This window comes from Calonectris borealis, chromosome 19, assembly GCF_964195595.1.
Source record: "Calonectris borealis chromosome 19, bCalBor7.hap1.2, whole genome shotgun sequence".
Classification (NCBI taxonomy): Eukaryota; Metazoa; Chordata; class Aves; order Procellariiformes; family Procellariidae; genus Calonectris; species Calonectris borealis.
In genome coordinates, this window is record NC_134330.1 from 3,031,873 (window position 1) to 3,044,225 (window position 12,353).

The window sequence follows — 12,353 nt, forward strand, 5'->3', positions numbered from 1 at the left end:
GAAACAACTTGGGCAGTTATAAGTAAGAAGAGATTGAAAACCACTGAGTACACTTCTCTAAACTTGGAACCTGACGTAAAAGAAGAGAAAGTGGTCACTGCAACTTGGCAGATGAAGAATTACAGATAAATAACCTCTCTTCTAATAGTAGCCTCTCTTCATCAGTTCGTGGAAGTTGAAGTAGAATTCCCCAAGTCACTTGTGCATTGTAGTACATGTTCAGCAGAGACTACTGAGGTATACTCCCAAAACAAGCATCAGAACTGAATGCCAAAGTTGTGAAATAATTACTGCTCTGTGAATTTGAGCGGCTACTTGCAGCTCTACAGCTTTATAAACAGGAAGTGTGAAGCTATGCATTCATACCTGCTTTAATCATATGACAGAGCCCTAAAGCCATCAAATACTGGCTGACATAACAAGTCTGTATAATCTAGACTGTCTCAACTGTGGATCCTATTCATTCTGATAGCTAAAAAAAAAAAAAAAAAAAAAGAAGGCTGAGAGAGATCTAGGCATTTTCATCACATGCATCTGAAAACTCAAAGCTCCTTAAACAGAAAGACACAGGTTTATACCCCTAGAAAACAACATAACCTGAAGAATATTAACCTATCTGTGGTGTTCAAGCACTGTTTTTCAGATATGAGACAAAAGAAAGTAGAACAATTGCCTTCGTGGGATACAGAAACAAGAGAATAAACCACTAAAATGGTTCCCTGATCATTTTTCCTAAAAATGCATCTGGGATTTAAAAAGTGAATTTCATAGTCTGGAGGAATAAAAAGTAGTCTTCTGTGGGCTCGAGGGCTGAGTCCATGGATTTTGTCACAAGGTTGAGATCAAGACAACCTCAAATAGATGATTCTACATTTGCACAAGTTTTCCAACATCTTTTTGTCAGATTTATTACATCTGTACGCTTGAGGATGTTAACGATCAGACATCAGATATATATGCCTTGATTTAAATAAAACAAATGTAGCTATTTTTCAAAATCAGTCAAGACACAAAAGGTCACTAGCAAGATTTATCCTCTGCCCATCACATAACATTGGTCATTATTGAAAAGCATACTAACCAACCTTTTTGTGGATTATAGCGGGTTTTCATCGCTTTGACGGGCTTGTTGTTTTCTAATTGGTAGCATCTTTGAGATACACATACAGGAAAGAAAACTGTCTTCAAAAACTACTATTTCATGACCTCTCCAGAGGCAAATCCTGTGAAATTGATACAACTGCAAGTTTTGCCTCAATATTAGCTGGTATTTTAATGGCATGCACATTTTTGAAATACGGCACTATTTTTGTTCTTTCTTTTTAGTCTTTTTCTCGGAGATCATTGTGCACAAAACAAAACACAATGAAACGGATCTAACAGCAGCCACTCATTTCTCCAAACAGTATACTCGCTGATCACGCTGACGTTGTGGCCGTTCCCCCTTCTTCCATCCCAGCATACATGCAACAAAAATTTTACCTTGCTTTAAGCAGAAAGAAAACGTCGTCTTCCTCTCTGGCACAAATTTGACAGAGCCATGATTATTCACTGACATTTTTTTGTTTAAGTGGTTACCTGACTGAATATTTAGCATACATAAGCTGAAAATGGCCTGAGTTAGCATGACCTGCTCTAAGTAGCGTTCACAGAAACTTTGACTATAGATTCTATAATTTCATAATTTTCAAGTACCTTCACAAATTTACGCTCAGTCTGCGATTATATTCTGAAAGTTACTTGAGCAGAATACATTAGCAGTCACTGAAAAATAGAGTCCCCAGGGATCTGAAATAAATTGGCCATCAATATCACGCAGCCATCTCTTTCCTGGGGAATCCTTACTAAAATATTCTATACACAACACAGCATAGTGCAGGAGCTGCTGTGCTGGAGCTAATACAATAGTAATAGAAAGTTCTTCCTTTTATAAAGTTTTACGGGCCCAAAGACAGCCCTTTAAGCAATCAGGTGTCAAGGCTGGCAGCAGAACAAGTAAAAGATAAGGCAGGCTTTAGAGCGCTACCTGCTTGGCATAAGGCAAGGCCTAACGCTGGGCAATTCTCAGAAAGAGCAAGCAGCCAGACAGCCTGATGAACAGAACGGTAGTAGAGGAGTCAGAAATCAGAGGCACGTGTTGGAAAAGGCACCAAACCCAAAACTGACCGAGCTAGGGAAGTCTCCCTGACTTGCAGCACTGCCCTAGGAAGAAAATTGCTGTTGGACCTTAGGGCTAAGAAAAAAAGCAACAAACTCAAGAGCCACATTACCAGTTTATGCCATCACAAACTTAGTTTGATAAAATAACCAAAAATCTTATGCAGAGTTTGGAATGAAGCACTTCTTTTACTTCATCTATAATGACCTGTCCATGAATTTCACCTCCTTACAAAGAAGTCATCCTCAGAAGGAGGTCTACAGGGTCAGGAAGAGCTCTCACCACAAGTTCAGAACCCACACCTTTTCCACAGCAACAGGCAAAGTAGTGTCTCTGGCTACTATAAATAAGATGACCATAATTTGGCAACATTCACAATAAGAGAAGAGACATCTGAAATAGCATCCCTTACTTTTCACTCCCAAACTATACAGCTGGACACAGATTTTACAGGGCATGAGGGAGAAAGGGAGACTAACAAGACTCGGTGTGACCTACACTGGTGAACACAAGACAACTTCATCATGCCCATCCACATGGCCACGTCATCCACAGCACAGTCAGCTGTCTGTGCCAACAAGCAGAAAAAAAAATTGCAGTACTATATCATGCTCAAGGGTGAAAAAGACCATTAACACTAGACTGCTCTCATATCTCCTTGAATAGAAGTTACATTTTAGCTACAGTTATTTATATTGTGAGTGTTTAACCACAAAAACTCTCCTCACCTTCACAACCTTTGGTTACTCCCAAAATGGAATTGCAATAAATAAAATTGCAGCCATTCACAACTTAAAAGTCAGCCTTATTTTCTGAAGCTTACAGAACCAGCAGCACTCATTGCATTTTTCCAGATATTCTGAACAACTGAAATTAAAACTAGTATCTCAAAAATACGATCACAACATTCTGAATGATTACTACAAGTATAGTTAACCACTATTGATTACATATGAAGAATTCACAGCTGAAGAATTTCACAATATCACCTAATATAAAACTTTCTTGGCATTTAAAGACCAGGACACAATGTTAGAGAAGATAGATCTAATTGGACATAAATATATTTGGCTTTCTTTTTTTAATGTTTATGTTTATCCATTATCACTGTTTGTGTCCACAGAAATGCCACAAGTACCAGCATGGTTCTGTGCAAGTAATGATGGCTTAACAAATAATGTTTTGATAACTAGCCTTTTTTTATACATACAATGATTCACTGGTTAAGTAAACAACATAGTTATTTAGCAAAACATCAATTTATATTAGAGAGCCTAAAACAACCTTTCTGTTCTCCTACAGAAAAACAGTATTAAATGCCTCATACGGACAGAATAACATCAAAGAAAAATATTTTTCACTGTGCAAGAAATAATTTTAAATAACTTTAAAAAGATCAATCTTATTTTTCTGTCAAGTAAACTTTTAATTATGAAACATCCAGATCAACTTCCTAGATTTTGAAGCAGTATGAGTTTAAATCTAACTTTAAAATTCAAAACATTTGGTTTTCCTTATTTATGAACTTCAGAATATACATCTTGACCAAATCAATGTCTTTTCCACCAAAGAACTTATTTCAAACACTTCCTGTTATATTCAACTTCACACCTCTACCAAGCTACATTTATGACTCCAGCTCCTCTAAAAACACATACACCAATGCTTTTAAAGACTTCTTATACTTTCACTAGAAGTGAAATTCTACAAGGCTGTTATGTTTAAAATCTGTAATGAAAGTGAGTTTGAATCACATATTTGTTTCTTCTGCTTGACAGTATGTTGCTCCATTTCCTATTTGACATGGCATCCCCCAGAGGCTCCACCATAAAAAAGAAAATTAAAAAATATTTAAGAAAAATCCCATTTCACTTTAATTTGATTCTCCTTCAATTAACACTCAATGTTTCCTCCCAGTTTTCCCTTATCAATCATTACATGCTTCTCAGATGTAAGTAGAAATAAAAAGGGCAGCCATATATTGGTTTGCGCTTATGAATTTTATCAATGCTTTAAATATCAAACAGGTGAACTGCTTTAATTATCTGTACTACATCACATGAATCCACAACAGACGAACATTTGTAAAAAACTATCCTCCCTGCAAACCATTTACTGTTGAAAATCGCTGTCCCTCTTTGTCCTTGGACTTGGATATCAGTTCTAGAGCAAGATAGCTGACAGGGTGTAGTTTGCCTGTCGCCTTGGAGCCCTGCAGCTGCAACCATTCAGCATTCAGCTTGTTTATGTTTTCCCTTCCTCTTTAAATTCTCCAGGAGGAATCTAGAAACGGACTAAACCAGCAACATATATAACAAACCATAAAAGCTACATCCATCTTTCAAGCTAGAGATGCAGATGCGTGCTCCCCATCACGGACAGCAGCAAGTAAACATGAGGAGCCAGTAGGTACGAGCCAGCCGTGAGCTGACAGGCAGCACGGTGAGAGTAGCAGCACAGCAAGTCCCGTCACATCGGGATGGCAGGATTTCCCCACGCCGTTTTCCGGGAAACAGGCAAAAGCAAGGCCGAGGGCTGCGAAGGCAGCGGGAGGGTCTGGCGGCATCAGCGCCCGCCGGGTGCCTCTGCCCCTGGCCCTGGCCGCCCTTCCTCCCCGCCTGGCTGCCGGCTGAGCGGCGGGAGCGGGACGGCACCGGCGACTGCTGCCAAGGCGTGGAGGCGGCCAGGAGAGGAGACCTCCCCGCGGCTGCTGCCCAGGCCCCATTATTGAGATAGGGGAGGCAAATAAATAAATAAATGGGGGGGAAGGAGAGGAAGGGGGCGGGGAAGGAGCCTGAGGGAGAGGAACGGCGCAAGTGCCTCCGCGCCGGGGTCTGTCATGGTGGTGCGAGGAGCCGCCAGACGCCGCCTCGCCGCGCCGCACGCTGACAGGGGCAGCGCGGGGCCCCCCTCCCACCGCCCCGCAGGCCCGCCGCGCCCCCTCCCCGCCCCCCCCCGCGGCTCCCTCCGCGCCCCCCCCACCTCCCCTCCGCCCTCACCCCTTCGCAGGGCCTCGTCGTAGCTGAGGAAGCCGATGCGGGACTCCTTGGCGCCCATGATGCCCCTCAGTCCATGGCCTCCCCCGCCGGCCGGCTCGGCGCCGCGGAGCCCGGGCTGCGCCGCTAACGACTCCGGAGCACAGGGCGCGGGCGGGGGGGGGCGGGGCGGGCCGGGCCGGCCGGGGGGAGGAGGCGGCCGCGCGCCCTCCCCGCCGCCGCCTCCATGGCGGGTCACGTGAGGAGCCCGCCCGCCGCGCCGCGTCACGTGACGGGGAGGGCTGTTATGGCCCGGCACTGCCGCCCGCTCCCCTCCCTCCCCCCCGCCTCTCCCTTGGCGCCTCCTAACGGACGCCGCGCGCGCCTCTCTCTCGCTCCCCTCCCGCCACAGGGGAGCGCACCGCGTCACGTGAGGCGGCAGCACCCGCCTCCCTCTCGCTGCCCGCCACAGGCGCCGGCGCGCGGTTCCCGCCTCCCCTCAGCTGTTGCCGGGGAAGGGGGCGGCTGACAGGAGCGGCGCCGGCAGGGCCTGCCGCCCCCGCGCCAGGCCGGGCAAATTGGGGCCCTTCCCTTGGGATAGCGAGGCTCGAAAGAGGCCGGCTGGGGCTGTGCAGCGGGGCCGGCGTCTCGGGCCCTGCCTCAGAGCCGTAAGGCGCCCAGCCGTGCCACACGGTACAAAGAGGAAGGGCCTGTGAGGAAGAGCTCTTCCCCCCCCGCACACACGCTTGAAAATGTGGCACTCGCGAAACTGTCAACACTTTCCTTAGGTGCGCACACATGCGCCGAGAGAGGGGTGCGGGGCCGCGGTGCAACGGGGCCCTGGGCAAAACGGCCTCTGTTCCCTGCAGCGGTGCGAGGGTCGTGGCCCTGGGTCTGGACCCTGTGCCTCGGCCCTTCAGTCCCCCTCATACCTCACAGGGGACCGCGGCTCTCCTCAAAGTCCTCTGAGGAGAAGTACTGCAAGCATGGGGTGGCAGGAGCAAGTTCCTGTTCCATTAAAATGTCTTTTCAATGTCTGAAACAGAAACACGGACTGAATTGTAAAAGGATCAAAAATACCTCTGTCCTTTGCTGTTCTTCAGCGTGTTTGCTTTTAGCATTCAGCCCAGTACTTATACAGAATGGGAGGATTTCCCAAATGGCTTTGTTACAACATTAAGCCTGGTAACATACCCTGGGTCACTCCTGAGCAGAAAATAAGGAGTTTGAAAGAAAACACTGATTTCCAAGGGCAGCTTGTTCCAAGGATTGTTCCTGCACAGAAACAAAGCCTGTGAAAACACCAGTTGCAAGTCATTCCCCAAGTTACGGTTTCTGTACTGAATGATCTTACCACATCAGACTGGAGAAAGGTCAAGCCGAAGTTACTTTCTCGCTGATGTAAGTTAACATGTAGGTATTTTTACAGGAAACATTCCAAACAAATTTCATATCTGATACGTAAAGCCAGGAATGCTGCTTACAGAGAAGCTAGCTTGAAGGCCAAATTTCTCCTCAAATAACACTACTCAAGTGCAAAGGCACTACAAATTAATTAAGCTTCATAAGTCTCCTTACATTTTTTTCTGCCATCATCTGAATTGTTTATTATCTTAAATTTGTGACAAAGAATATAATTATTACACTCCAGCATAAAATCTGTCGCAAAGGACCTTTTGCCTCTCTGGAATATAGACTATGGGGGTGAGGGTGAGCTTAAGTGCTTTTTAAAAATATAAATGAAATTGTTGGGAACATACTTCACCCACCAGCCACTTATTGCATACTTATCGTTTAAAGAGGATATAAGCTCCCTTGTATCCTCTTATTCCTATGCTACCTTTACATATCTCTTCTCAATACAGTCCCTCACCCAAGCAGCTTTCAATTTAGATACCATATAAACTCTTTAAGATACTTGAGAGAATGAATTCAACAAACATGGCAACACGTCAATCAAAAGCATAAGTTGGCAATATTGGAAACAGCTGTAGAAGTCAGTTTATCTTACAATTAAATGAAGTATTCCAACCCGTAACGATGGCATTTGTTGTGCCATGCTCCGTTTGCAGTGGATCACTTTTTTAAAGTATTAACTCGCAGCTGAGGAGACAGTTTAATTCCTGACTTCACTGTGGTATTCCTGTGTGACCTTATGTCTAGTAATAATCCTTTAATGTTTTGGTTGCTTTTCTGAATTACAAAGATAACGATACATAGAGAGTCCCGTTTTGCTTGGAACAAGCTGCACTGGGATACAGCCAGACTCAAACTGGCAGAGCAGTTACAGAAAGCAATTAGAGCAGGAAGCAACTACAATGGTGTTGTAAGACAGCTTCACACCAATTTCTTCTAGTTTTCATGCCGATTTCTCCATGACTATTTATCCTTGCCTCACCTCCCTGACGTCTCTTACTTTCAGTAATTTATATTATTAAACAGCAACAACAAAACCCCAAGTAACAAGGCACACCACAGAATTGGCATTACACTCCCAGGCCTGTTTCATCTAGACATATAGGAGTGAAGGAACCTGCTGGGACAACGATTCCCATCTGATGCAATTGCAACCACCGCAACTGCTGTCCCGCATCTACTCAAGTCCATGTTGCAACATGGATGAACTACTGACATCTCTTTCTGTATATTTACAGAAACTCATCTCTCTCTTTTCAGCTTTCAAAAAAGCTTGACAAGTTAAGCTCTTCTAGTTGCCCCTCTTTAAAGAACATCATTCCACCAATTCTTAGCTCATAGACTCCCTCTATGCCAGTTTCAGATCACTTTTTCAAGTATTAATAACCAGACTTCTAATCCATTTTCAGCTGAGGCCTCACCAGCACTTTGCAAAACTATTCCATTTATTGATGGAACCTCTACTTGTAGCATAAACAAACCCTGTTCTCAGGCAGCAGAGATTAGGCAGTATAGGGTTTTTAATGACAACTGGTTTACTTGCTAAATCATAAAAAAAATGAATATCTAAAATTATAATTACAAGTCCAATCCTGCCACCATCACAGCTTAAAGTATAGTCACAAACAGCTGACTTGGTATTTGATGCAAATGAGGAAGCAGAAACCTCTAGTGAGGAAGCTCTTCCTTTAGAGGAAGGAAAATGGATTGGAGTGATGGTTAATAATGATGGTTAGCAATTCATATTTTTTAAAAAATGCTCATTCCAAAAATGGTTAAAAATATGTATTACATTAAAGCTTGCTGCTTTTCACAGCTAGCTAACTTGTTTAGACTTATACTGCATTTTTGTATGACATTTTAAAAAATCCAAACTAAAGTGACATCTCTCTTATGTCCCAGAGATACAAATGATGTCTAACAAGCAGTAGAATTTTGTTTGAAGAGTGCTTTAAAATAATTTACTTGATCCATTGTATGCACCATGGCTTGCACCAAATTTAATAACAAAGATATTCTAGATTGGAAAATCAGACTGGAGGCTTACGATGGCAGTGTCTTTGTTCAGATTAAATTAAGCATGTTCTCAAAGGCATTGAAGCAGGAACCTAGAGATAAGACTTTGTATGCTAACCATGGATTAGATCTGGCAGTAAGTTTTTAATGAAGCCTTATTGGGGAGCATAAGATTATAGATGTTGCTACTATTTAAATGTAATGTCAAAGGTAAATCAAATTAAGATACAGTGAATTTAGACTTGTATAGATGAATTGAGCTCTTCTCTTCTGGTGGAAAAGTGCTGTATATGCAAATCTAACTGTAACTGGCCACGTGTCCTTTTGATTGCTGCAATTTATTTAATTATTTGCTAATCACAAATTAATTCATAAGCACTTAGCAAATATCTTTAAGTGTCTTTGCATCATTGTCAAGTATCTGTGGAAAAACAGACATTGACTGCCGCACAGAAACTGCAGGAGGCTTGCAGCAACGTTGCCTTCTTGGCAGAGCAGCTGTTGGTCACCAGGAGGGTGGTTGGCAGTCCACAAGGCCACCAGGAACAGGGAAAAAAAGTCACAAAGACTTCAGCTGAGGCTGAAGTAGGCACCTCCTAAGGAGAAGGGGTTTTGAGTTGCATTGAAAAGGCCTGAACTCAAAAGAGATAAGCCAGGTTAATTGTGGAACTGCTGCAGTGAATCAAAAACAATTCTGAGAAGAACGGTATAAGTCCCTAGGATTTCCTGATTTTAAATTCACTAAAAACAGGAACCAAAAATGCAAGTTCTAGGCCCTGCTCTATTATTTGCCTCTAAATCTCTGCCTCTCTTTCCCCAATATCTGTCTCCCCCCATCCTGGAATATTATTAATTTTTTTAAGGATCAGTTGATTTTTGCAAACTACTTCTAAATATACAAATGTATTATGCTATTCTGTGTAAATGCTGCACTCTATTCTCCAGAATAGTTGCAGCCTTTATGTTGAGGATAAAAAAATATACAAAACATTAGGCTACTCTTTAGTATTTGTACTTAATACGAGATTAGGAAGTAGGGCTGAAGGGGTTTTCAGCACAAAGATGAAAAAGCATCCAGAGCGCTAAAACTAAAGCTGAAAGTGCCAGAAGTGTTGTATAGAAACTGACGGCCCAACAGACAAAAAATACAAAATAGCATGAGGGGATGAGGAATTGATAGATTAATAGGAAAACTCATGTCAAAGCCTAGGTCAAATAGAGCAGAATGGATCTCAAATCTTACACTTCCGCAGAATAGTAGCCCATAGCACCAAGGATTCTCTGACTCTCCATATCTCATAAATATTACCCTATAATAATTACTTAGTTGTAATTTTTTTATAAAGTAGCTTCATATTATTATTACAGATTATTCACAGAGAGTAGAATTCTGCTAAAACATGCTGTGGGTCATCTTTAGGAATTTGTATATTAGGAACCCAGTAAGGGCATTTTCTGGGTTTTTATTACTCCAGCAAGTGAACTTCTGGTCATCAAAATCAAATTGTGACTAGGAAAATAACGTGAGTGTGTCAATCGTGTCAATGCTTAAACAATCATTTAGGGCTTAAATTTTTACATGTCAAAGGACAGCATTTCAGTCTGTCCTGTATTTAAGAAACCCTTCCTTGTCTGTCCTGATCTGCTCCAAGCAACTGGTGGCAGGGAGGGGAAGTCCACCCCAGGCATTTAAACTTGTTAAAACTTTTTTTTGTTGTTTAAGAAAAAAACCCCTAAACCTGAACAAAACCACAGTCCCACACTAGAAGCATGTAGAAAACTTTGTTTTCTCAAATGGTCACAGAGCAGAAACGTAAGAGTAGAATTTGTAATTGCATTTAATGGATTCTGGTCAGACAAGTCCTACTCACTGCACTAGGATTTATTCTTTTAAGACATTTATGTGCTTTTGAAATGTACATCCCAAATCTCCAACACAGACACAGCTAACAGAACTATCTTCACCCCTCAGTCTGGAAGGAAACTTGGTAAAGGACTATAAGAGCCAATTATCATCTGTAATTGCATTTATTGCCACTGGTGAGGATTTGAGACACACTGTACTGGCACTGTACAAACATGAGACAACTTTTACCCCTTGCTGCTTCAGACAGTCCTGCGTGGAGTGCAGCAGAGCACATCTCAAATATTTGAAGAGAGCAGAAGGTGGGAGAGATATCAAGGCGCCATAAGAGTATTCATTCAGCATAAGCCTGCAGGGTTGATAGCTGAATGGTTTCGTATCTTTCTAATTATAATGAACAAATCAATGAGAAAAATAACCTCGAATCATAATCTGCCAATCTAATTTTGATGTTATCAGAGGGAGAGGGGAAAATACAAAAGGCTTCCTCAACGAACAACAGAACTACATATGCAAATTGCCACTTTTATCACATCCCACATTTTCTAGGAAACAAGTGGTTTAGAATAGTAGTCAGAGGATGACATTCGCTACAGATTTATATGAATCAGGAATAAAAAAAAAGAACAGATTCTTACCAGGACCTCCTATGTCACATTGTTACCATATAAACCGCTCTCCCACCCTATTGCCAGCATTAACTTTGTAGCAGAACATTGCAGGGGAGAAGGTCATGGCTTCCATGGACAAAGCTGAACTCCAAAAAAAAAAAAAAAAAAAAAAGGAAGAGAGGGAAATACATGTAATACTTACAGAATTCAGTTTTAATAAGCTCACTGTAACTAGCAGCAGCAGATAAGAAAATGAAGTCTTAACATTATCTTCTTTCTCAGGAAGCCCCACCCTATTTCTAATACATTTTGTGTTTATTTTTTAACCACAAACACTCAGACAGGATTTCTGCAAACCCAGTAATCATCCCTCTTGTTGAAGGGACATGTTAATGAATGCAGTGCTCACCAGGGTTGCAGTGTGGTGTAGCCAGGGATGTCTCAGAGTGAGATGACTCAGATTTTTTCCCCCTTATTTTCAGGGCAAGGGCACTTCTCTTTTTACACCTGCCCTATAGATCCCCACTTCCCAGCACTCTCACGACTTGTTCAAGCAGTTGCCCTTCCCTACCCACCCAGACACTGCTGCCTCTGCCATAACAGCCAGGCCCTTTACCCCGGGCTGGCAATCATCCCCTGCTACTTCCCAGCAGCAGCAGACACTTCATACCTTCCTCTTTCCTGATGAGTCGATACCATGTCAGCAGGGTGGGGAGGCAGGAGAGAACAGGCTGTCCCTCTGCCCCAAGGGGCTGAGCTCTAGTGACAGTACAGCGCGGAGGTGACAACTACTGCTACGCGGGCAATAGTGACAGCAGGCCTGCTATGCACACCCACATGTGGCAACCACCATACCTGTATGTCAGGTTGTAGCAGACATGGGAAGAGGGGTTTGGACAGTAGTTCCCAGTCCTCTACAGGAAAAGACAGCAAGGGAAGTGGAAGTATCCCACAGGCCTTATTTGGGCTGTGGGCTACCTCTGTTTAATTTTGTCATCCCTTTATAAGAGAATTAATTAATATTTTTGCTAAACCACTTCCCTCTGGATGTTTTTGTTCAGGGAGTTTATGACAGGTTTAAAGCCACGCAGAATTGCTGCTCATATTACTACTCAATGCATAATTTCAGCTCATGTTATTAATAGTATTATCTACATAACCAAAGAAAATGAGGTACGTCACATGCATTCTTAGCTATTTTAAGATTTGTAAGTGATCCCCTACTTTTACTGCAGTTGCCTTTGAAACACACAGAAGAAAACACCATAAGGCACCCTCCACTCTTGATGTTCTCTTAAGTAAAGCTTCCCTGT

General features: G+C 42.7%; 1 protein-coding gene across 4 annotated transcripts in view; it reads right to left on the bottom strand.

Annotated features, from left to right (window-relative positions):
• Positions 1-5,301, bottom strand: part of USP32 (ubiquitin specific peptidase 32) — an 82,562-nt gene extending 77,261 nt beyond the window's left edge. For all 4 annotated transcript variants that reach the window (XM_075168413.1, XM_075168412.1, XM_075168411.1 and 1 more), the window contains exon 1: positions 5,158-5,301. In XM_075168413.1, coding sequence (XP_075024514.1) covers positions 5,158-5,215 — 58 coding nt within the window. In that variant the 5' untranslated portion in view covers positions 5,216-5,301. The remainder of the gene's footprint in view (positions 1-5,157) is intronic.
• Between the last annotated feature and the right edge of the window lie 7,052 nt (positions 5,302-12,353).